Below are 27937 nucleotides of genomic sequence, written 5' to 3' on the forward strand. Positions count from 1 at the left end.
AGACAAGATGAAAATCACAGTAAAGTGAACTAATTGCAGAAGATAATTCAAACATAGTTATATATTTACTAAACTAATCAATGAATATTAGAAATGTTCTGGTAGTCATGAAAAGGCTTGAACATTAAACCCTGTCAAAAATACGAAACTTCCAGGAGCCATCAGACCCTACAGAATCTGAAACCTTGAACTCCACTCTCACTCTTCTTTTTAATAGATATTTAGCATTCTTTCCGAGTTGAGCAAAGAGAGGAAGAATAGTAGAGAACTGAGTCTTCCCAAATCTTTTAGGATGACTAGCATTTGAGGAAATGCTTACTGTGGGAAAAGGCAAGACCCTTTTTTTTTTTTTCCTGCTAGATTAATCAATTTAATTTACAAATTGATTCAGTTCCATAACAGATGGATTATTACCCTAATAAGGATCACTAATCTGTCTAGCTATGCAGTTTTTGCAAAACGGCTATCTCTGGCTTACTAATGTTCTTTTTTTAAGGATAAATAACCAAAAAAGAAAAGTGATAAGCAAATGACATGTGCAGCTGACATTATTTGAAAAAGGCTAATTTGTTAGCACCAAAATGGGGTGTGTGATGTGCACTTCAGGGCTGAAGACTGATTTTGTCATGTCTTCCAGAGAGAAGGGGAAGACAACATAAGAAAATCTTTGACTCACACAATGATTACCTTTCTCACTAAACACCTTCGGGAAACAGCTCTACTATTACAATGTATTTTAAAAGACATAATCACAGAATCAAAAGTCATGCTCTGAGAAAATGGTTGGGTTTAGATCTCTACCTGCCCAAGCTTCATTTGATTATGTGACTATATATTTTTCTCAAGAAAAGTTAATATTTATTGCTTAAATGTTCATACTATATGCCTTTATATCCATTTATAACCAAATCCTCATAACAATTCTATATGGTAATAATAGGTACTTTTATCATCATTTTATGGATGCAAAAATAAAATTTACAGAGCTTGAATAACTTGTCCAGGTTCACACATCCAGTCCAAACAAGAGCTGGGATTTAAACTTTCCCATGTGCCACTAAAGCCCCAGCTCTAAGCCATAGACCTTTCTTCATTTTCATTAAAATCTTCAGTTTACAGATGGACTGTTTTCTAAAATTTCATTTGAATATTGCCTGTTTGTGGACTTGGAAAACATTCACATAAGTGGGTAGGTTCTATGCTACCATAGCGTTGTATTTGCAGCACATCCCAGGTTAAGTAACCTTTTAGTGATGGTTTAGAAACAGAATTTCAAGTTGGGATGGACGAAACATGCATCTTCTATTCTCCCATCTCTCCTTCCCCACTCTAAGGTTCCACATACTCAACTGCCCCTACAGCCCGCACACAGCATTTGATACTTTGTAAACGTCGCTAATGAAACTCACAATTGAAAATGGATTTATTTCTAGGCCAGCCAACTTTTCTTTCTAACTTAATTTCAATAAGAAAAACATGTTTAAATGTATACCATAAAGGTGAGTCTTGCCACACACAAAGATCTGAAAGAAGTTCACCTACATTTCAGAGCACCAGGCTATCCTGCACATTTCATCAAGGGTTCAGGCTCCAGGGTGCTGCAAGCAAGATGCCCAAGTGGGAGAAGATGGTACAGAGGGGACAGGGAACCAAAGATACCTCTGGCCAGTCCTAGCAATACAATGTAAAAGAGGGAGAAATGGGAAGGATTTACACAAATGGCACCTCACCCGTTCTTCTCTCTCAAGACCTGGGGCAAGCTACGAAGCTGGTAGAAGGGTTAGAAAAGTGGAAGAGTAGAGTCAAGGGGCGTGGGCCAGGGAATTCAAAATTATGACAACGAGGAAAGTGAGCTCTTTAAGGGCCTATAAATCCTGGACTACTGGTAACTTAAAAATGACACTACTAAAGAATTTTTCTACCTATTTAATAGACTGACATACATTTTACAGCAATAAAAGATATATTTTTATAAAGACAGAAGCATGTGCCTTTTAGTATTATACAAACTTCAAAATGAACAGAAAGATAAATATGACTGAAATGGCCTATTTAGAGTCATGTTTACTCTCCTGGAAATTAGGCAAACTGGGGCCTATTGTTAAAGTTCTAGTTACTCATGTAACCTTGACACTGTTTCTAATTCTCAGTGTCAGCTCTGCAAAGTAGAAAGAATAATGTCTATCCCATAGCACTTTGAACAGCGTTTGGGGAGGACAATGAGATAATCAGATTTCTCAGGGGAAAAAAATACACAATTAGCATGCAGTATCAAGTTCATTATCTTAGGAGCTAGGTGTTTTGCAACCATTTATTAATTTAGCAACCAAGAAGGTTAATATGATATAAAAGGCAACTAAATAAGCAATAGTTGTTCAATCATACAATTTAATTTTCAACCTTGATCTTCTATTCTTATAGTTTGATATGAAAAGGTTATCATTGCACTTAAAAAGCAAAAAGGAATGCCATTAGATTACAGTAAATTTCTGTACTATGATATTAAATTTAATAATTTAAACACAAATCTGAAAATGCAAAAATAATGATTTTTCACAGATATTAAACTTGTTAACATCATGGTTGAGATGTTGGGAAAAAACTCAAATTCAAACGAGGATCTCGTTTGACAGAATCAGGGGAAATCTTAGAAGGGAAAGAAACTTTAGATATAATCTAGTTCAACTTCCTTCTTTCATTAAAGGGAAATAGGACGGGGGTGCTGAATGACTGGACCAAGGTCATGCAACTTGTACCCTGCTCTTCTCTCCCTGCACTGCCTTTTATGCAACATGCACTGCAGACATTTCTGAAAAAATCTGCTGCTGCTCTAGATGCACTTCTCTACTCAGGGGCAGTCTTATATAGACTTGATCATTTACAGTCACCTATGACAGGCAAAGAAAGCACATAAGTTAAAAATAAGGTTTTAAGAAGCCAGATTCTGTCAGTCAGAAGCGACTGAGTCAGAAAATGATCCTACTTCTAAAGAACACCAGACACGGGGAAATTATGAAATGTGTCTCCTTCTTGTCCCAGTATATTATATTCACTGTATGTTATAACACAAAATTCTTCGAACTATTCTATCAAGCTCAAATTCTTAGCTTTTTAATTAAAATTTATAATAAATTCTACAATATTTAAATTCGTTTATCCCAAGAAGGTCCAAATTAAAGTATTTCTCAGTTATAGTAACCTCTATCCAGCTCTGGATTTTTGGTACAATTATAGTTTGCTACATATAAGTTCTTTTTTTTAAATTTAAATTAACTTTTTTTATTATTATTCTTGTTACAAAAGCAGTATCTGTTCATTGCTGGAAGTCAGAAAATAGAGAAAAGCAAAAAAGAAAAATTATTTTAAATCATCCAATACCTATCTATAACCACAATTAACAACACTGTTAACATCTCCTTCTAGACCACATTTATTCAGTTTCTGGTTTTTCTTTATTCTCATTTTTAATAAGAATATCTCAAATGTATATGTATTTCACTATCCCCATCCATTTCTTATCCAAATGTATTATGTATTTCATTATAAACTGTTTTGAAACCCTTTGTAGAAAGTACAATATTTCATCTCAACTTAGCTTTTGGTTTGTTTCAAATTTTATTCTGTAAAAAAAATACTATCTTATGATAAACAGGTTGGTGTTAAGATCAGCTAATTGTGACATGGCTGTTTTATAAGGGATCTACAACTGTCTACCAGAACCTTAGGAAAAAAGCAGATACACAGATGCAGAGCTCATTTGCTACAGGCTTTGGCTGTTTCCTCTGTTTGCTTATGCAAATACACTCTTTCTCTCCATGGGCAGTGCACCTTGACCTCATTTTCAAGAATCCAAGGAAAAAAAAAAGCACAGGCCCATAAAAGGAGCCATCACCCATTAGACTCATTGGTTCCACATCCCTTGCCCCAGCAGTGGTTTCCAAGACTCTTTCGGGGGGTGGAAGTTCTATGAGGTCAAAACTATTTTCATAACAAAATCAAGATATTTGCCTTTTTCATTGTGTTAACATTTGCACTGATGCTGCAAGGCAACGATGGTTAAAGTGCTGACACCTGAGCATAAATCAACGCAGTGGCACCCAACTGTCACCATATTCCACACTGCCTTGCACCAGCATTAAAAACAAACAAGCCACCCTCACCTAAGAACGTCCTTGATGAGGCAGTAAAAATTATTTTCATTTAATATCAACCTTGAGTTCATGTCTTTAATATTGTGTGACAAAATCAGAAGAATGCATAAGCACTGCTGCTGCATCTCCAGATGTGCAAGAGACTGAGTGGCCAGCTGAACTAGTGGCTTTTTTCACGGAACACCATTCTTACTTGAAAGAATGACTGACAGACAAACTCTGGTTACTCAGACTTGGGAATTTGGCAGACATTTTCTCAAAAATGAACTAAGTGAGCTTGGTATTTCAAAGAAAACAACTGACATTTATTGCCAATGACAAAATTTGAGCTTCCAAGCAAGAATTGGAATTTTAGAAACATATCTGCCACTGTGAGCTTGACAGCGCTCCAGTATTTAAAGATTTTTCTAATGGGATTGGTGGTGATATTAATGCACTTTTTTATATTGTATCATAACTGTGTCAATATTTGAAAGCTCTTTTTTTTTGCTGAGGAAGACTCGCCCTGAGCTCACATCTGTGCCAATCTTCCTCTATTTTGTATGTGGGTGGCTGCCACAGCATGGCTGCCAACGAGTGGTGTAGGTTCACACCCGGGAACCAAACCTGGGCCGCCAAAGTGGAGTATGCTGAACTTAACCACTAGGCCACGGAAGTTCTGCATAATGTGAACCAATATTTTCCAACTGACCAATGCATGATGTTACTAAAGCATGCATGGGTAAAAAATCCATTCAGAGTACAAGACAGACCATAAATTTTAATGTAACAGAGTATGAAAAGCTCATTGATATGGTTTTGGATTCCACATTGCAACTAACCTTTAACTACCACTTGTCAAGTTTGGGTGAAGTATCAAAGAAGGATATTTATGGGCCAGCCTGGTGGCGTAGTGGTTAAGTTCACGCGCTCCGCTTTGGCAGTCTGGGGTTTGCAGGTTCGGATCCTGGGCGTGGACCTATGCACTGCTCATCAAGCCATGCTGTGGCAGGCGTCCCACATATCAAGTAGAAGAAGATGGGCACAGATGTTAGCCCAGGGCCAATCTTCCTCAGCAAAAAGAGGAGGATTGGCAACAGATGTTAGCTCAGGGCTAATCTTCCTCACCAAAAAAAAAGGAGGATATCTACGATCACCTGCAAGGACAATTAAAATACTTCCCTTTCCTACTACATATCTGTATGAGGCTGGATTTTCTTCTTATGCTGACTGCACTTAAACTAAAACAACATATCACAACAGAGTGAATGTAGAAGCAGATACGAGAGTTTAAACGTCTTTTATTAAGTCAGACATTCAAGAGATCTGCAAAAATGTAAACCATGCCACTCTTCTCTCTGATATTTTGGGAAAATATAGCTCTTTTTCCTAAAAATATGTTATTTATGTTCACATGTAATGGGTTTACTATTGTGAGTTTTTTAATTCATCAATAAACACTTTTATATTTCTCAGTTTTAATTTCTAATACAGTAAATATTGAGAAGCATAACCCACATAAACAAAAGCTTTTGGGGGTCCTCAATAATTTTTAAGATTGTAAAAGTCTCCTGAGACCAAAAAGTGTGAGAAACGCTGTCCTGTACTTTCTAGGGTAGTTTTAGTTAAATATCCACACATTGTTGATCCATATCATGAAAAAATTGATATCCTGCTAACCCAGAACACTGTTTGATAATTATTTTATATTCCTGAAGCACATCATCTCAGACTGAATCACATTACACTGTTGACTCATACTGAGCTGCTGGCCAAAATCCCCATGTGTTTTCATACTTGCTGGAGAGCCAAGTCTTTCCTTTCTCATACTTGTGCAACTAGATTTTTGGAGCAAGTGTGATATCCTATCATATTTCACCTTGTTAGATTTGATCCATGATTTTGGTCTACCGAGAATACAGCCTGTATATCTTCATCCAAGGCATTGATGAATATGATATGAATATGATGGTATGACAATATTGAGAATTAAGCCCTAAGGCATTCAAAAAATCAATTAATCAACACCCTTTGGGCTCAGCTGTACAGTCAGTTATGCAGTGGTCTTTATATCTATAAAGATTTCATGAGAATCCTGGCCAAGTGCCTTACTGAAGTCTAGTTATACGTCTGTCATTTCCCTGAACCTATATTGGGTTCTAGTAATCATTATTTCATCTTCTAGACAGCATAAAAGACTCTCTTTGATGCCTTAATTTAGTAGCTTCTTTGGAGTCCACTTCAAAGTCCCTAAACTGTCTAGAATTTGCAGAATCCATCTGTAGTGGATAATATAGTGTTCCTCCCAGAATGCCATGGGCCAACACAGCCAGCCTCCAACTGCTGGGACTCAGATTGTTGCTGGCTCACAGCTGTGTCCCTCACTAGGACCTGCCCTCAGCTGCAGGGAATTGCCTCACTCAAGGTTACACCCCTCCCAGAGGACAGTCTGGAGCCAATGATTAGCAGATGTAGGGATATAAAGACAGCCTCCTTGGCCTCAATTTGGCACAACCTTGAAGAGTCATCCCAGCCCCAGAGCTCCCCAAAAGTTCAGCTGAGGCCTCAGTTGCAGCTGCATTGTGAGTTAGCTTCTCCTGCCCAATTCTGCCTTCCTCATTTTCATATGAGGGTATCTCCCAAGATCACACACCAATAAATCATCTATGTACAACTGTCTCAGAGTCTGTTTCAGGGAACCCAACTTAAGATGCCACAACTTCCTACTCTTTTTGAAGAGTTCACAGTTTAATTGCTCGACTCCATACTTCTAACATCTCTTTCATCCTGTAGGTTTCCCTCAAAATCAGTGACAGTAGTTCAATGACTTCATTCACAAGTTGTCTTGTGATGTAGTCTTATCTGGGCCAGAAGACAAACTTAATTCCTACTCATTATTAAGACATGGCTCAAATGGCCCCCAATGTAGATGCTTTTCCCAAACCCCTCCAGGCAGCTGGCTACTCTCCCCTTTGTGCTCCCACAGCCTTGGTACAGGCCTCAATTATCATTCCTCTCAGAGTACTATAAACATCTGTCTACTAGTCTACTTCCTCCAAGTGTGAACTCCCCAAGGGTATATTTATATTACCATAGCCTAACACAGGAGCTGGAACAAAAAACGTTTTCCATGAATGTTTGTTGAATGAAAACTAAATAAAATTTTGGTTAGCTAGGCATTCTGTTAGAATGTGTTTGCCCATCCTGGGCTTCTATTACCTCTTACCAATCTTATCAGTTGGAGGATAATTCTTGACAGAAGAGGACAGAATAGAAACTGATTTCTTTTCTTTGAATTATTGCCCCTAATAAATTTCAAAAACACATAGCAATTGTACACTTTTTGTTGAACTTAGCATAATTTACAAATTTCAGTTATTTTCATATTTTCTTTGGTTATTTGGCCATTTCAATGGTTAATATATGTCCCTTTAAAAGTTGCATTCATTAGATAGATTCTAGCATGAAGACATTGAGATATTTTAGCTTCCATTTTTCCCTCATTGGGATCATCTGAGATTAAATGGTACTTAAAAATACTTGTTTGTCTTTAATACCATACATTTGTGCCTATTCTTTCTCTGAATTTTCTGAAATCTGCCTTCCTAAAGTCTAAGCAAATACGTCTGGTTGATGGCCAGTTTTTTCCTCATTGGCAACGATGGATTCTAAGATAACAACTGTCTTTGTCTAATTTTTTCCACAATTAAATCTGGATATAGGGCCGGCCCCATGGCTTAGCAGTTAAGTGCGCGCACTCCGCTACTGGCGGCCTGGGTTCGGATCCTGGGCGCGCACCGACGCACCGCTTCTCCGGCCATGCTGAGGCCGCGTCCCACATATGGCAACTAGAAGGATGTGCAACTATGATGTACAACTATCTACTGGGGCTTCGGGGGGGGGAAAAAAAAAGGAGGAGGATTGGCAATAGATGTTAGCTCAGAGCCGGTCTTCCTCAGCAAAAAGAGGAGGATTAGCACTGCCGTTAGCTCAGGGCTGATCTTCCTCAGAAAAAAAAAAAAGAAAAAAAATCTGGATATAGCAGCAGTTTCCCTATTTATTTAATATGTCCTTCAGCCTCAGTCATTTTTTAATATGCTACTTCCACATTTAAAACCATATCTGGAGAAAGAAAAAGATGCAATGGTAGTGACTGTTTATTGCTTTTTCCCCCTTCCATATTCTTAGTGTCAGTTCCTCTTAGTTGAAGATTTCTAGTTGCTAAATACTAAAAAAGCTAACCCTCCTGGCCCCTGGCTCTGTGTGTCCCAGCCATAAGCTGAGGGTGGGGAGAGAATCACTCTGGGTTCTTAGTCCTTTGTGCTCAATTGGCTGTGCCTGAAAGTAATAGCTGCCACCTGCTTAGAAGCCAAGGCATGGAAGGGATCGAGCATGCAGTATTGAATATTTAGTAATATTTATAGGACAATTATCAAAACACAGCCCCATTTGTATTTTTCTATTACTACCACATGCTCCATCTGTGATATGTAACTTCCAGTTTGGGACTAGATGTTATGAGCTACATCAATATCCCTGGTATATCACCATGACATGTTGTTTACCTAGAATAGTGGTTTTCAAACTTTAGCAGGCCTCGGAATCACCTGGAGGACTTGTTACAACTCAGACTGCTGGGCTCCACCCATAGAGTTTCTGATTCAGTAGATTTGGGGTGGCCCCAAGAATGTGCATTTCTAACCAGTTCCCAGCCCATGCTGCTGGTCCCAGGACCACACTTTGAGAACCACTGACCTAGAGCCATATCTTCTGAGGCTCTCTTTTACATAAAATTTCAAATGGTTTGTGTTCTATCATTATTTGAATGTAAGATAAATAGAACATTGTATCTTCAAACATCACTTGCCTTTTAAGCTTCAAAATATAGGTATACTTCACTAAATAATACTAATGTAAAATTAGTTATAATGGAATTAGTAAAACAAATTAATTCCATATTAATCCCAAAAGATACAATGGAACTACAGAAATGCAAATAAAATTCATATTCCAGAAGTTCATATAATCTCTTCTTTTACTAGCTGCACAAGCTTAGACAAGCTAATTAAATGCTCTGAACCTCAATTTTCAATCTGGAAAACAGAAATACAAAATCTACTTCAGAGAATTATTGTGAGGATAAAATGTGGTAAAGTGACCAATACAATGTGCAGTACATAGAAGATTTATATATAACAAAGACTATAGTGACCAATACAGTGTGCAGTACATAGAAGATTTATATATAACAGAGATTATAATAATCATCTAAGGATTGACTGTATACCAAGCACCATGCTAACCACTATACATGTAAATCTCATTCAATCCTCAAAACTCTATGAGGAATATATTGTTGTTATTCCCATTTTACAGATGAAGAAACAGAGGCAAAGAAAAATGTAAGTAACATGCTCAACATAACAGCTATAAGAAGTAGCGTCAGGATTTGAACCCAGGCGTCTGCCTCCAGAGCTCAGGTTCTGAAGCATTATGCTTTTCCTTCCCTTTCGATGTAAGATCTTACATAGATCACTTGTTCCTTGTATTTGTTAATTAGACAGCACTTTCACCTATTGCCATAACACGCAACTTATGAGAAAGTTAGTATTCATGATGTCATATTGACATATATTCTTATTTTTAACACTCTTCAATGACAAAATAAATTGGCTAACTCTGACAGTCTAAAAAAAAATAGCTCCCTTGAAAAATAGTGTACATTGCTGAAAAACAGGAGAAGAGTCATGTTTGTAATGGCCACAGAAAGCGAAAAGCTTGGCATTTGCCCCCTCCATTTTTCTTTCAGTTGGAAGGCAGCTTGTAAATGGAAAACTCATCTCCCATCACCTCCCTCTCAGAGACGGAATATGATGAAAACACAGAGTGAGGCCAAGCCCTGAAGCAAGCAGAGCAGAGAGCAGCTTCCGTCCCAGCCAGGAGCCTAAGAAGACTGATTAATCCTGAATAAGATAGCTATGGTTCCTCACCAGATTTGACTGCGGTAAGACATGAAAAATGCAGCAAATTAAAGCACTTTACATAACACAAAAGAATGGCACTCTCAAAATACAGATTTCTATGTACCTATGAGGGGCTGTGTGTTGACATTCAGAATTATGTTTTAAGGCATATTCAATTCTAAGGTAAGAGGTATTTTTTTGACACACAGACAAATTTATGATAAAGTATGTTACAGTACCTAGAAAATGAAAGATCTTTTAGAACTAGGGTATTTCTGTAGAAAGGAGTTGCCAAAATAAGCAAGGTAGAACCTACAGGAGGAAGAAGGAGAGGTTAGGCACCCACAGCTCATTTGATGGAGGTCTTGGTGTTCATTCCCACAAAATAGTATTTGATGTTCTTCAGAGTACATAAGAATAAAAATTTGAGCTTAAGAAATAACACACTTGCTCAGTTTTGGCCCCCTAAAGGGCTAAGTTGAACTCTCATTTGCAAAGTGTCCCTTACTTGGATTCCAGAAATAAGGCCAACATAAACAAAATGTCTGCTCAAAACAAAATGTCTGTATAAGAGCCAGGGTATTTTCAATGTACATGGCAGGCAAACCAGTTCCTACTTTTTTAAGGTCTCACCCAACAGTGTCCCAGGGTAGCAGATGGAGTAACCGTATCCATGACAGATCCCTGCCACCTTAGGGGCCTAGAGTCTAGGTAGTGTCAGTGCTCTAAAACTCCTCCCTACTCTATTTTCTAGTATGACAAAGCATTCTTGTTTTCTCATCCCAAAACCACAACTGTTCATATTTTTTTTTAACAAGTTACATATGACATTTTACAAACTTTTCCTGGCATTTTTAGTTAAAATTAATGTTATGCTCTAATTGTGTTTATTAAAAGGCAGTTTAGGTCTTATTTCCATCTAATTAAATAATGCAATCAAACATGTAAATTTAATGGCATGCCCAACCATAGTACTTAACTAAAGGGTCATTCAGTGTTTACTGTCCTTCCTCAGAGTAAATCATTGATTTAAAGAGAATACATGAAATGACACATGAACTTTCCTGAACAGTCTAATTAGGAGAATAATGGTAACTATGTGAATGTAGTTTAATTGCATGACTTATTTACACACACTCTAGCTAAATAAAGGTAATTCTCAACCAGCTATTACAGAATTCAGGTAGTTATAAACAATTTTATTACATGATCCTCACTCAGCTTTCAAAAATAATTTCTGGATTAAAAAAACTCAAGAAGAAAAATTATCTCAATATAGTTTGCTTTAGTGAGGAAATACAATATACTACTTGGCATGTGTCCACAGGAAAAGTCTGGCTCCCAGATGCTTCTTGCCAGCCCACAGTGGATTCAACAATGTTTAAACAAGTAACAATGTGTACTCATAGCACTGATGACATAGTGACCAAAAAGTCAGCAGGAGTCTGTCTCATGGGTATTTTCATATATTGAAAAGTAATATCAAAACAAAACAAATCATAGACACACTTCACAACCCAAAAGATTCAACACAATTCATTTGGACCTTTTTAAAGTAGATGTCACCGAAATTACATAAAAATTTACACATAAGACTTGATATACCACTGCAAGAAACTCAAATAAAACATATCCATGTTTTTTATTGTATTAGTGTTCTTGAAAATGAGAAATATAAACTCTAATTTTGTTCCTATATCAAAAGTCCAACAATCACTCTTTCTAGCAATAGATTAACTGTTTCCACAGCTCCTTCTCTATAATCATACAATTTATATTAATATCCATGATTTCCTAAAAGCCATACATATTCTCACAGCAGTTTCTATCATAGTTTGAACCAAATGAAATTCCCACTAAGTATCCCACTAAGTGGTAAGTATCTTACCACTTTTGATCTCCAAAAACAATAACTTTATAAAATTCAAGGGTAAAGTAAAACTTCAAAATTTTGACACTTAAGTGGTAGCCTAATTTTCTTAGATATATAATGTCTGTGTTCTTCACAACTGGCCCACGTGTATCATTTAACTGAAATGATACATCTTCTAACCAGGAAGGTTCTGAGTAAAATCTACATCCTACTGTAGTACATTTAAGCATAAACAATATACTGTTAATGTTTAATATGAAATTGGCTGTCACAAATGTAGCCAACAGTGAAAAAGCCATGATACAAATAAAATTACTTCGTGTGATTTTTCCTATTTCCAGGTGACAAGTTTCTTTGAGATGATATTTTCTCTCTCTTAATAACAAACTTCTGTCACATAATGTTTGTGTCATGTAAGTTTTGCAAATCAATAGTGCAAAAACTGATTTGACTTTCTGGGAGAGAAAATGATTGATCAGCATAGAGAATAAAATAAGTTATTTAAATTAGAAGGACTTCATTTGATTAGAATGCCAACCCCATTTTTAAGATACATTCTCATGTAACATTAACCTTATTTGGCATGACCTTAAATGCAAACATGTATCATTATTAGCTTATACAACTAAAGTATACATTTGGATCTGGATGGATCTCTACCTTGATATAACTTTTGAGTAATTCTTTGTATATACAAATGTCATTTTTCCCTAAATAGTAATAAGCAGCTATTTAGGATCATTTGCTTCATAAATTCAGCAGCCATTTAAGACCTCTTCCTTCATAAATTCAACAAAAATTTGTTCTTGTCAAGAAGTAACTAATATTAAGAGTATAAAGTCCATTAATACACAGGAGACAGAATATTAGACACCTAGCATAGAGCCTTGCCTATAGTATATGCTCAAATTTTTGTTTATTTGACTTGAATTAAAGTTTATAAACAAAGCACTTATAATTAAGCTAAGCCTCTATTGTAGTGTTTTTGCAATAATCAATTACTTATGACTAGGAAGTCAACCTCTAGCAACATGGTCAACCAAGCTGAAACAGACCTCTCTCCCTACTTGCTCAACGGGAAATACTGATCATTTGCAGGGTGGGGTTGAGGCTGGAGTTTTAACATCTTCACAGATACAAGAGACATGGCCTTGAGCCCAGGAGAAGCAGAGAGCTGGAAGTAAGACCCCGACCAGTCCAGGGAAGCCACAAGGAAGCTTTTTGTCTTTCCAGGGCTCTCGATGGTGGTAGTCAGAGTGGGAGGGAAAGGGTTTCCTGTGAGAAATCAAAACTGTGAGCCTGTACAATGTGAGATCCAAATTTATACTATCCTCAAGTGTGGTATTCCCAAACTAAGACATTTAACATGAAAATTGTGAAACTTCTGGGGCTTTAGCAGAAGCAAATGCAAAACCATTGTGCAGGAGCATTTCCAGAACCCAGAGCACACAGCACCCCTGCAGAGGCAGGGAGAAAACCTGATGAGCTTGAAATACTTGGAACTAGCAGAAGAGACAGCCAAGTAAACAGGCAATCACTGTGTGGCCGGCTCTAACAGAAGTTAAGATAGAACGCTGTGAGAGCACAGAGGAGAGCTAAGAAATTAAGGAAAAGTCCAAGAAAATGTAAATCTTTATTTTCCCAACATTTCTAAGCTATAGATTCAAAACATGAATTGCACTAGTCTGGTGCCTTTGCTTTCACCCAGTGAAGGATTGATCCCACGTGAATATTTTCTGGGGCTTTGGACCATCTGGTTTTTAATGTCTCAAGCAATGGGGTTTCTTCCACCACTTCCTTTGCAATGTCTGGTTTTTTTTTTTTTTTTGGTTGTTGGGACCAAAAAAAAATAGGTTTAAATGTTGAGGGGACTTAGTGGTTGTTTTTAAAACTTTTTCTTTCTTGTTAACTCTTTCTTAAGTCCTTTCATGAATATAAATTGCCCTCTTTCCCTATGACATGAATATGCTACAATCCGGCCTCTTCCAAATGTACCAATAGTTACCCCATCTAAACATTTTTAAAAAAAGGTTTTCCTTTAATAAACTCTCTGACCTTAATCATTTTACTTTCATCTTCAGAACGCTCTTTAGCTGGTGTTCAGAACCACATCTTGCTCATTGGGTGTGAGTAGCATTGAATGAATAGGTCCCTGCAGATATCTCATCTACTGGCATAGGCTTGGCTTTGATCTATGTTTCTTATCAGTTTCTCTTCAGTCTCTGATGACTTTTTCAAAACTATTTCTTATCGAGAATTTGTTATATTTTATATTTCTATTTAACAAACTCTGAGTTACATTGGTCAACACTGTATCCTCAGTGCCTAGCACAGTGCCTGACATATAATAGCTGCCTAATAAATATTTGTTGCATGAATAATTGATAATAAATAACTTGTTGCATGAATAATTGAAATGCTTACATAAAAGTTGGGTTTTTTCTTTTTTATTTTCTCATTTCATGTTTCATTTTCTTCCTTTTCAGTTCATTTATTAGAATTTTAAATGATTGCTTCAGAATACCTTTAAATTAATGCTAGGCTCTCAGGAAATATTAAATAAACAACTAGGCTCAAAACTCACATATTTTAGAGTGTCTAGACATGTATAGCTACATGTTTTGGGGTTACTGTCTTTTACAGTTATGTCTTAACCAATATAGGGAGATATTATATTTTATTATGAGTATAGATGACCTTCACCTTGACCCACCTAATTAAGCTAGGTTTCCAGGAAGAACTGAGATGTAAGGTAATTTTTGAAAGAAAACATAGGCTGACTAGGGAATTGAAATGAGGTTATCTGGTGGATGAGAGTGTGTAATAGGCAATGTGAAATCAGGAGCAGGACATGTAAACAGTGGGTTGAGGAAAGGAGCTTGCTTAATTGAAGGAAAGGGTGTGGAGTGGAGAAGGGAAACAGAGCTTAATGTAAGCCGCAGCTGGCACTAAGAGCGAACAAACTGAATCTTGACCACAGCCTTCTCTTTTCCAGCCCCTCCAATGACTCCTCCATACCCACTAAATCAAAGTAGAGGCTTAAACACTTTCCCAGAGCATCTATCTAATCATTTAATCTTAACCTTTGTTTCGCCATCCTTTAAGCTGCTTCTGCAACTTTCCATATTTGAGTTTATTTTTACACATGAAGCTCATCATTTTCTTACTAGTTACATTAAGTCTTCTGATTTTTGTCCCTACAGATGTCAGCTTTTAAAAATCACAGTTATGATCCTGTGCTCTTTAGACCTACTTTATTTGTGGTCTTTAATGAATGGAAGCAAAGGAGAATGTCATTTCCTGGGAAATGTCTCGCTTGAGATGAGTAACCTACCATAGGGAACTGGTAACTCAAGTTGGTCCTGTTCTCACAGTAGATGATCTGTCTTTAATGGTACAAAAGATTGATGATGATAGAGCTTTTCATCACTCAATGTATTACATTTCACAAGTTTATTTATTTGAGACTATGCTCACTGGAATAGTAATGTTAGATTTTAATGAGGTTTTGGGAGATTAGCCATACTTCAATATACCACTGATAATATACTGTTTAGTATAATCATTCTTCAAGGATCCTGCAGTAATTGGTGTTATCAGGAAAACAATCATCACAGAGAGAGACAGAGTTTCTCTTAATTTAACTAATGGGCCCTTCTAACTAAAGACTACTTTATTCAGGTATTATTTATTGACTTCTTATGAGGAAGGCACTTATCTAACTACTCTGGGGGATGCTAAGAAATATAAGTTTGATCCCTGCCCTTGAAGAGCTTATAAATATAATAAATGTAAGTTATAAAGATCCATTCATTTGCTTGTTTTCTGAATAATCACATGAAAAGTAAAATATTAATATAAGATTTATAGAATAGTACATAACAACATAAAAAATATCACAAAGTTGTGTGTGATTAATTTTCAAATGAATGGCACTATAGAAGTTCAAAGCAGCAGAGGTCACTTCATGCTGGGATGGGCAAAAGAGGCTTTTCTGGGGAGATGGGATTTATCATATGGGCCGTGGAGAGCCATTCAACATTCTGGAGCAGTAGAAAGATATGACCTAAGAAACTTCTCAATTCTGTTTTTCTTGAAAATATCTACCCCATTAAATGAAAAATTATTAATCAGTTTGTAAAGGAGGTTTTGAATTCTCTCATATATATTGTCTCCTAGCATCAGATGAGACATTCTTGATAAAAGTGTTAATGGTCAGAATGGCAGAGGATATGATAATACTGTATTTAGTATTATACCATAATACTTTACTGTGTTTAGTATTATACCACTCTATACTTACAAAAATACTGTACTGTGCCCAATAAATATACACAATCTTCAAGGGAATTTTAATTGTTTTTAATGGCATGACCACAAAGGTTCCACCTAAGTGGGTTTAGAGAAAACACTATATTTGTACCAATAACATACAATGGTGTAATAAATTTACAGAGTCAACAAGGGTACTGTCATTGTTTCTGATGGGTGACTATAAAGGTTCTAGATAGGTGTAGATAGGGAAAATATGGCCAAGGGGTATAGTAATACTACAGGACTTTGTAATTGGTAAGAGTGTGATATAGATAGATAAAAGATATAGTAATAGATTGATCTATCTATATATGATTAGTTTTATTGTTTTTTTCTACAGATATTTATATACCTGTTTGTCTGATTAAATTATAGCATATTTCAGGACAGGGCTGTTTATTTATCATCTTAGCATCCACTTTGTATCTCGTAGACAGTCAGATATATTAGAAAATATGGTAGAGTTAAATGTAGACTGTGTGGATAGAAAAATGAAAAACTTAACCAAAAGTTTTATCTATATGCTATTTGAGTGAATTTTTGTTCTTACTTCATTAACTTGACATATTAATTTAGTACAAGGCACCTAGTGCTCGACTGGTTCTTGAACACCTAAGCATTTTCCAGCCTCAGGGCCTTTGCACTTGGCATTCCCTGTGCCTAGGAGGTGCTTCATTTGGCTTTTTGCATTTACTAGTTTTATCCAAGACGTTTCAGTTTAAATGTCACCTCTTTCTTGACCACAGAATATAAAACAGTTACTTCTTTCACATCATCCTCTTATCTTCGTATCACTTACTATAATCTTTAATTATCTTACCAGAGATCAGGTCTGCCTTTTCTATGCCTAAATCCCCAACAGCTAGAACAGAACCTAGCATGCAATGGGCTTTCAACAAATATTTGTTGAATCAACTAATTAAATGCATAATAACATATGATAAGAAAAAAAGGCAAAGTAGAAACAAAAACCTCCACTATTAAAGAAATAAAGGATAAATAGGAAAATAATTTGAAACAATCAGAAACCATCAGGAAATGAAGAAATCTAAAACAGTGCTGAGAAGCGTATTTATGAATATTATATGTAACAAAAAAAAAAAAATGGGAAAGGCCAAAGGAGGAGACAGTTTCTAGAAGAAAGGGGTGGCCAGTAAAATAAAATTTCCAAAGGTGAATTTGAGAACAGAAACAGATGATTGGGAGAGTACTGGTGACTTCGAGGAAGCTGTTTTAGTTAAAGGATAAAGAGAGAAAATCATATTGCCAGGGGTTAAGGAGCAGAGCAGGTGAAGAGACAATGGAGACAGGGACCAAAGAGAGCTCTGCAAGAATTTTTATGCTAGAGAAGCAGAGTTAGGTTGCAGCTCCTTGAACCGGATGAGGAATGTGGAAAGACGCCCTGACAGGGAGGCAGGAGATTTGGGATCTGGTTCCAAAGAGAGCTCCAAAATGCCACTCAGTATCTGAATTTCCTTATTCATCTACGAGAAAAATTTTCGGCCCCATCTCAACTCCTGTAATAATGAACAAAGAGGCTAAGGAATAAGTAGGCATAAGGAGTTGTCACTTTTTTGTAAGAATTCTAATGAAGTTCTAATAAAGAGGGACAAATCTATAAAAGAATGTTTTATTTGAAACAAAATCAAGGTAAAATTTCACTTGAGCTTAATTAAGTTAGACTGGATTTTTTCTGACTTGGTTGAAGGCTTTGCATTTACTCGACTGCAGCACTTGCTGAGGCCAGATATGAAGAGCGCTTATATTTATCACTGACATTTTGTTGAACTTGTCCATTCTTATTAATCACTGCTTTAAAGTAAGCAGCTGAGTACTCTTAGGAAGTTGATATTCCCAGCTGACCTATCTGCAAAAATAGTGAAGCTTGACGTTCTCCTGCTGCAGCCTGTCTTGAGATGTGTGCATGTGTGTGTGTATTTTTTTCCTAGGACTGAAAGAAGCAAATAAATTTTTGTGAAGCTACTACAAACTTTATCATATTCTATCTTCTGAAAGCATGGAGGAATTAAAAGCAAAAGCAGGCTCTGATCTGTTTATACCCTACATGGGAGGCAAATCATATCTGCAGAATGAAGACTCCAGTTAAAAAGTCTGATACAAACGTGATTAGAAGCTATGCCTTGAAACTAATTGGTGAGATTTCTTGGTGCTAAAAGATAAAGTATTCAGTTATGTATAGATACAAAGCCTGCAGTGTGAATATCTGACCTTCTGGCACAGTTTTAGGATTCTTCATCTAAGGTTCACAGAAAAACCTTAATAGCCCAGCAATTTTTCTTCTTGCTTTATAAATGCTAGCATTTTAGTCTGATGAGAGTGGTTGACATTTGCTTACCCTATGGTTCAGAATTTTTAATATGTATTCTAATGGTTCTCTAGGCAACGTAAACATAAATATGCGAGTCTGAAAATTTAGAATTTGGTGGCTAAATAATCCAAGCCATCAATAACTTCTAGTGATTCTATTTGGTTCTCCAAAAAAGAAATCTGATCTTTTTTCACAGAGTCTATTCCTCTTGTTAAACTTTCTATTCCTTCTTTTGCCTCTTTAATTATTTTCTTAATTTTATTTATTTATTTATTTTCCCCTCAAAGCCCCAGTAGATAGTTGTATGTCATAGCTGCACATCCTTCTAGTTGCTGTATGTGGGACGCAGCCTCAGCATGGCCGGAGAAGCGGTTCCTCGGTGCATGCCCGGGATCCGAACCCCGGGCCGCCAGCAGCAGAGCGAGCGCACTTAACCGCTAAGCCACGGGGCTGGCCCTCTTTAATTATTTTCAATGCACTTATTTTATAGTCTTTTTTCAGATCGTTCTCTCATCTCCAGTATGTTAGGAATTAATTCTCTCATTTGTCTTATTCATCAACATATCCCTCTAAGTATGGTTTAAAGCACCATGCCACAAGTTTTTATCTGTACTATTCTCATTGTCTTTCAGAACTACATATTTTGTAATTTCCATTGTGATTTCCTCTTTTAACTCATGAGCTATTCAGAAATTTATTTTTCAGCCTCCAAACACAGGGGCTTGGGTATTTTTAACTATCTTTTTGGTGTTGGTTCCTAATTAAATTTCATTGTATTTAAAGAATATAGTCTGTATGATACAGATTCATTGAAACTTGTTGAGATTCAATTGTGAACTTACATACAGTCAATTTCCATGAATATTCTACATGTACTGAAAAGAATATACATCTTTTTAGATAGATTAGATCAAGTTTATTAATTTTGGGGTTCAAATCTTCCTTATAGTTACTAATTTTTTGCCCCCTTGGTCTACCAATTAAAATCTCCCACTATGATTAAGGATTTGTCAAATTTGTCTTATAAGTTTTTGCTTTATACATTTCAAGGTTATGTACTTAGATGCATTTAAGCTTTATCTTCTTTTACTATTATTATGCAATATCATTCTGTAGTCCTATTATTGCTTTATGCCTTAAATTCTATATTGTCTGACGTTACCATTGCTATAGCATCTTTCTTTGAATAGGATTACCTGGTATATTTATTTTCATTCCCTTATTTTGAAAATGTCTATGTGGCTTTATTTCAGAAATATCTCCCCTAAGAAGAATGTTACTAGATTTTTAAAAAATATCCAATATGATAATTTTTATCTTTTGATAGATAAATTTAATCAAGTTACATTTATTGTAATTACTTTTATATTTGGGCTTATTTTTACCATATTTTCTCTTTGCTCCTTTTTCTTTTTTCCTGCCTTCTTTTAGATTTAAAGTTTTTTCTGTGATCACCTTTTAGTTCCCCTCTGCTGCTTTGGGAACCCCAAGATTGCATTCCTATTTATTTAGTACTTATTCTGAAATTTTAACATGCATTTCCTAACAAAGACCAGTATTACTCAGTATTTCTCACCTCCCTCCTCCTAAACAGAACAATACTTAGTATGTTTTCACTACCCCACATCTTCATCTTGCCCCGCTAATTTTTTTACTTGTTAGTTAAATTTAGTTTTACCTCTTTTTTAAATTAAAAAAAAAACCTCATTTAAAAATAATCAATAATTAGTAAAAGTTACTAACATATTTTACCCATTTCTGTGTTCAGTATTGTTTCTTGTATTCTCCACCTTTCCTCTGTATTCACTTTTCCTTTGGCTAAAGTTCACAGTAAGAGGCAGAGCTGGGATGCAAAGCAATGTGTGTTTGCCTCCAAAGTCCTTGCTCTCATCCATAACAATTTACTAGTCACAAATATAGAGAAAGGTATTCTGTGTGTATGGACAGGGGGTGGAGCTGGTAGATAAGAGGCAGATGGAGAGGAAGAGGGGAAGTGGAGGATGGCTTGAGAGAAGGTGTCATGATAGTTTTGACACTATCTGCTGGAAGACAGGATTCCTATATCAAAAAAGCAAAAACAACAAATTCATGAGACGTGAACATAGTATATATACTTTTTTGTTGTTGTTAGTGCTGTCGAGTTGATTCCAACTTCTAGGGACTCTGTGCACAGCAGAGTAGAACCATGTCTGGTCTTTCTGCACCATCCTCTCACCTTCTGGTGCTGTATCAGACAACGCTCCACTGCTATTCATAGGGTTTTCATGGCCAATTTTTTCGGAAGTAGGTGGCCAGGTCCTTCTTCCTAGTCCGTCTTAGTCTGGAAGCTCTACTGAAACCTGTCCACCATGGGTGACCCTGCTGATATTTACAATACCGGTGGCATAGCTTTCAGCATCACAGCAACATGCAGCTGCCACAGTATGACAACCAAGAGATGGGCGGTGTGGTTCTCTGACCAGGAAACGAACCTTGGCTGTGGCAGTGAGAACGCCAAATCTTAACCACTAGACCACCAGGGCTAGCATATACATACATAAGACATAAAAACACACAGGGAATTAAGGGTGTAGTAGTGGGTCCAGGCTTGGGCCAAGCAGGGAAGGGGTAGCTGCACCCCTTTAAGGACTGTGTAAGAATGGCAGAGGGATTCCAGCACCTTGGTACAGTGCCTGCCACATAAGAGGTGCTCAAGAATATTTATGGAATCAAAGAAATAAAAGCAAGGAAGAAAAGGAAGGATAGAAACGGAAAAGGGAAGGGAGGGGAAAAAAAGAATGAGAAAAGGTAATAAGAAGAAGGAAGAAGGTATAAGCAATAGGAAGAAGGTAATAAGGAAGTAGGAAGAAAAGGAAAGAAAAGAAAGGGCAGAAGAAAGTGAATGAAACAAAGGATCTCATTTTTAAAAAATTTTAAATGCGTTTGTATATTTGTAAATGGGCAAAAAAAGACAACACATTCATATCAAACTGTTACCAATGTTTACTTAGGGTGGAGGGTGAATGACTTCTGTTTTTTTATTTTATGCACATCAGCAATATTTAAGGTTTTTCCAGTGAGCACATATTGTTTGTAAATAAAGATTTAAAAATTAAGACTTAGCAATAGCAAAAGGAACAGAGAATAATAAAGAACACCTGATGTGGCTTGTTGTGAAGTACACTCAGGTGAGCCCATCTTCATGGACCCCTCTCAGGGCTGCCTCAGTCACTCCCCGTCAACCTCCAGGGGCAGAGGCCATTTTCCTGCCATCTCAAGCTCACTAATCTCTTCCAAGTCCAGGCCCAAGAAAGGAGAGAAGTCCTATAAGAGGGCTGCTTCTCCTCTTAAAGCCACCTTCCAAGTGGCCCTGGAATTGCACAGCCCTGCATTCTCCCAGGATGCCTGACTCCCTTTAAGAAGATCTAATCCCTCACCCACAGGTCTTTCATTTCAGCCTCAAAAGAATAACCCTATCAGAATATTATAAGCCAAGTACTCATACAAGAAAGACACATATTTACAGCATCAAAAAAAACTCTTCCTTCACAGATTGTAGCTCATGAAAATAGAGAAAATGCTTCCTTCCTTTTTTATCTTTCATGGTTTTCTCATTTCTCTAAGACTGATAGAAATTTGATCCCTTGAAGGAAACTGACAGACACGTCCAGCCGGTCCCTTATGACCTAGAACCATTCTATGTAATCCTAGTTTTATGGATGTAAGAAAACCTATGTTGTGTCCATAAAAATAAACTCTTGGGGCCGGCCCGGTGGTGTAGCGGTTAAATTCGAGCACTCCGCTTCGGGAGCCTGGGGTTCACAGGTTCAGATCCTGGGCATGGACCAACGCACAACTCATCAAGCCCTGCTGTGGCGGCATCCCACATACAAAATAGAGGAAGATGGGCACAGATGTTAGCTCACAGCTAATCTCCCTCAGCAAAAAGAGGAAGATTGACAGAGGTTAGCTCAGGGCCAATCTTCCTCACAAAAAATTTAAAAATTTAAAAAAATGAACTCTTACACAGAGCATGGGTTATGGGTTTTTATAACTCAAGAGATATAGATAAAAAGGTGATAAACCAAACCCTGTCTATTACATCCCTGCACCAAGGTTTCTCAACCTTAGCACTATTGGCATTTGGGGCCAGATAATGCTTTGTTGTGGGGGCTGTCCTGTGCATTATAGGATGTTTAGCAGCATCCCTGGGCTCTACACTCTAGATGCCTGTAACACACATACACACACAGACACACACACACACACACACCCCAGTTGTGGCAACCACAAATGCCTCCAGGCATTAAATCATTAAATGTACCGTGGGGACCAAAATCTGCCCTAGTTGAGAACCACTGATGTACCTCCAAGTTGCAAAAACGGATTAGCTTACACACAGGTATTTTGGATTTTAACATGTGTTAAACCATCTCTCGTAATGAAAAGAATTCGTTTGCAATGCCAACAGCAAAGTAGAGAAAAGCTACATGACAGGCACAATTGTATTCCAAAGCTTCATGCCATATTATGAAATAGGGAACATAAAGCACACTCAAGTCATATTTATATTCAGCAAAGATAAAAATATAAACAATCAGATGTGTGCAGTGCCCTTAATTTATGGATATTTTCCTTATATTCTATACCCTCTCAGCAGAGTTCAGAGCTCAAACCATCCAAAAAGTTGATTCTAATGTAGTTATCCACTTGGGAAAAAATATTTATTATACCATATATTAGACACCATACCACCACACTTAACAACTTTATAATTCAGTACCATAGTTTAAGAAAAAAGAATGCCAGCAGGCTGTCTGGACTAACAATATTAAAATGCTGAATATATGTGGTTCTGTGAAAGTCAACTGGCATCTTTCCATTGCATTCCAAAGAAGGAATGAGAAAAATTCTTTGGTGAAACCAGGATATACTATCACTTACAATGATGTTAATACCAGAGACTCCAGGTTCCCCTATCATCTTGATATTAACTTGGTAATATGAGCGATAATTATTCAGCAAGAAAATAAAGCTAAAATGTATTTTGAGGGGTTGTTAGCACTTATTAAGTTAGCATTCATGTCCACTTGCTGGAGAGTGCTTCAAATTTAAGCACTCAAACACTTCTTTTTTATGTATATACATAACAGTTTCATTGAAAAAAATTTATAGCTGCATTTTATTTTATATTCCATTTTAGATGCAGATAGTTGGACTGAATAAATTTAATATGTAATTGAATGACCAAAGGATAAAAACATCCTTTTCTGGCTTGGAATACTTCAATCTGTCATTACAATAGGAAAAAAAGAATGAATTAACACTTTAAAAAAATAGGTTAATGGAATTAGAAATTCATCTTCCTGTTTTATGTTGCCCTCTCTTCTCTAGTCCAGTTGCCAGAAGAATTTCAAGTGCAATTCCCCTGAAAGCTACAGATTTAATAGGCGTTAACAGGAGGTTACCATCTTGTTGCTGGACTGATTCTATTAGTCTATATCTAAAAAAATCTTTTTGTTGTTGTTTCTGTACAATTTCCTGACATCAAAGAAAAACAAAATCAAGTGACATGGTAACTAGAAGAGAAGAGGAGGCTGGGTTGATTTCTGCAGCAATTTCCCAAGTATTGTTTTCCCAAGATTCAAAACCAAACAAAAACATTCTGTATTTCTAATGAAAAAATGAGCAATAACTTCTGAAATTTGTGCTAAGCCAAATGAACTCATTACTCTGCTTAGAAACAGGTTAACACACTTTGATCAATATATTAGCTATGCAAACACAAATATGGTATAGTTATATCACAATGTAAGCCAACTTGCCCAGCCTATGCTAATAATTGGTACTAAGACATGAAAGATGTCAAGGCATTAGGGCATTTGAAGAAAAGCCAAATGCCTTTAATATTCCCCAGAAATGGCAGTCTCTCAACTCTTCTGTACATATGTATAAATCCTCTAAATGCAAAGAAATCTTACAAATTTATTCTTACTCTTTTGTGAAGTTAGTTAAAAATTAATGAACAAGAAATTAAAGAGAAGCTGCTGTAATAAAGTTAGAATATTCTAACTGAAAAACAATTACAATGAGACTATTTACACTCCCACAGAATTATAAATATTTTTCAAGCCATATTTTACAATACAATTTTTTAAAGAATGTTTTCTTATTATTCTTGAGACAAACACTGCAGGTTTATTTTACATTAAAAAATACAATTATTAAAGTAAGAGCTTTACTTTCTCAAAAAAAAAGAACTTTGTGATTTAAAGTAACATGTTGAATGCTTTGATTTTTCTTCAAACACATCTGTATGCTTCATCTTTCAACTAAGAGGATTAGTTTTCAACTATATGAAATTGAAAGAAAATTGCGTTAAAATTGTAGTATTAATTAATTCTGGGAATTTAACCAGTTAGATTTCAGAGATACACAGTTTTTTGCACAGAACTGGAAAAACACCAATAGTCTGTAAATGTGTTCACTACTTTTCCACTGTTTTCACCTCCTCTCAAAATTATATTCGTGTTTCACAGAAGTGAAAGCAATTAGCTCAATTCTTATCCTGCAAGAGAGATCATTTTTCAAAGACAAAAAGTTACCTTTCTAGTTTTAGATATTTAATCAAACAAAACCTCTAACTCTAAGAGACAACTTTAGGGCTTTCACTAAGAAAAATCCCCTCTGTAGTGGCTGACTCAAACTCAACAAGCTGGAACCGTGCAGATGTTGAAGTGGCTCTCGGCTACACTGGGGAAGAAAGAAGACCTAGACATTCCACAGCTGCCTCCACCAGCTTCCTTCCCAGGGGCGCAGTCGCAGGCTCCGTCAAGCTCAATCACTCTGTACAGCAACTGGGATCCCAGGCTGGGGCAAGGAATCCCAGTGCAGCTTAGGTTTCTTCCAGTACCACAGCAAGAACTAAGACTACTTAAAGAGCAACCAGTTCTTTCCAACCACTAAGTGGCCCCAGGCCAAAAAAAGGGATGAAGAAGAACATCTGTGGTGAGGGAAAATAAAAGACATTTCATGTTTTTAAGATTTCAAGCTACTTCCAGGAGATCTTCCTTAGATCTCTGTTATAAAAATGATTATGAATATTTGATCTTGATTCCTGACCAATTTTTTGTTTGGGGGCAGAGAGAGGATAGTCAAGTTGAAGAAACATAGAACTTAATTAACAGTCAATTCAACAATTGTAATGTAACCTATTCATTGCAGGGGTTTTAAAGGAATAAAATGTATATGACAGTATTATTATGTTTAAAAGTGCTCACTCTTCCATTTTACATCAGTATACATTCTCACAAGCTCTTGTGAACATTTTAAAGATTAAAATAATTGTATTAATTGTATGTGGTATTGTATTGTATTAATGGTATGTGGCAACTAAAAACAAGCAGCCAGAGAATATTCTTCCCTAATTGAGGATAACTGATGCTATGGCAGATGCCATTTCCTTAGGATAAATCAGAAAGAAAAGAGCTATGAACTATAGTTCCATTAAAATAATAGAAATATACAGATTACTATTTCCCACAAAATTACGCTGTCATACTAATCATCTTCCTCTAGGGTAATAAAAGACAATATGTAGATACATATTTTGAGTAGTTTTTGTAATATCTTGAATTTATAATACCATTACAATCATTAATTCTTACTTAGTCAGAAAACCATTACTATACCTTCATAAAAGCACTTGCAAGAATCTACCAGATACAACAATGAAAACAATGATGATGATGTTACAATTTACCGTGGGCTTGCTATGATCCAAGCACTGTGCTGAGAGCTTTAGATACATTACCTCATTTACCACCCTCCCGTGATTATCCCATTTTATAGATGAAGAAATTGACTTTTAAGGTCACTGAGCTAGTAAACGGTACAGCCAGAATTTAAACTTTTTAACTCTAAAGTCCATGCTAGGTATTATGCTCTACTGACTTCACTGAAAATGACAACTGTACGTTAATTTGGAACATTTTAAGTAATTTTAAAATGAATTTTAAAGGTTTATACTATGCCGTTAAATTGTTCTATTCAGAGAAAAATAGCCTCTCTACATGACATGTTAGTTAAATCTCACTTACATTGCTTATAATCCCTTTTTCTTCTCTACCAATTTTTTAATAGCCAGAAAAAGGCTCATTTCAACCTAGAGTATTAGTAACGCAAAAATTCCCTGAATGTTTTCATATTCTAAGTAACCCAAGTTCCAGATGCCTATCTTTCTGTTTTAGGTTGACCCTCAAAACTACAAGTCAAATAGCTAATAGACAATTTTACGAAACATAACAGACACTGAGGCATATAAACACTAAACCATGACTGAAAATGTAGAATAAGAAAATTTATTCATCTCGATAAAATATCAAGTTAGAAAACTTCAAGCTTCAAAAGGCCTTTGTTTATAGTTCAACAATATTCCTCCAAGACAATGCAATACACTCCAGCAAGGAGGAATCTATGAGGCAGAAGTTGTTGACATATGGGGTGTGCACAGAACTTCTGGTTAATGGAAGTTCCAAGATGTATAAATAAAAAATGATGTGTGAGTTGGTGGAAAAAACTGTAAGGCAAGTCAATTTTTTAATTAAAAAATTATGTAGCATAAACAATGCTAATGAGCCAAAAGTCCCATGAGATTAGGACTGTATCTGCTTCATTTTAACATTCCTTTCACTTTTCATAAGCATACATCCACTCACTTGAAATACGTCAAGCAGAACCCTTTTCGTAAAATAGTGTTTTGAAGATTTTCTTTGTTCTTGTTTAATAGCTCACCATTTTCTACTCAAGTTGTCAACTTGATGATATATGACCAAAAAAAAAAGAAGCCCTAAAATGCTTAAATGAATCACCAGATAATAAATACCTGGAAGTTCTTCATAAATTTCATCATCAATTGGTCGACTGCTTCCTGGTGGACTGCTGATTGGTAGAGGATGATCAACATCATCATATAATTCCCCTCTTTCATCATCATCCTCAGGAATAATATCAGATCCCAGATCTACAAAACACGTTTCATGAAGTAAGTTTTTAAGGAATGCAAAAGAGATTTTCAAAGCCCTATTTCCTCAATTAATGCAGACCTACAAAGTCACAATATTATTATATACTATATCCTTAACTTAAAACATTTTAAATTGATTGTTGCATAAATATGTGAATTTCAAAGTTGCCAATTGGTACTTACAGAAAAGATAATTTTGTAAATCTGAAGTGAATGGTCTGTATTAATACCAGTCATGTTCCCTTGGTCATTCCCACAGAAGTCAATAACCTTTTATACGTGAAAATCTAAATCATTCAGTTCTTCAGTATTTAAAGACTGCAA

General features: G+C 36.2%; 1 protein-coding gene across 1 annotated transcript in view; it reads right to left on the reverse strand.

Moving 5' to 3' along the window:
• Nucleotides 1-27937, reverse strand: part of SKAP2 (src kinase associated phosphoprotein 2) — a 167382-nt gene that overhangs the window by 23124 nt on the left and 116321 nt on the right. Inside the window, exon 9 of the mRNA XM_014786224.2 lies at nt 27473-27610. Within this exon, the coding sequence (XP_014641710.1) occupies nt 27473-27610 (138 nt within the window). The remainder of the gene's footprint in view (nt 1-27472; nt 27611-27937) is intronic.

The sequence above is a fragment of the Ceratotherium simum genome, chromosome 1 (genome assembly GCF_057802395.1).
Source record: "Ceratotherium simum simum isolate JZ-2026a chromosome 1, ASM5780239v1, whole genome shotgun sequence".
Taxonomy (NCBI): domain Eukaryota; kingdom Metazoa; phylum Chordata; class Mammalia; order Perissodactyla; family Rhinocerotidae; genus Ceratotherium; species Ceratotherium simum.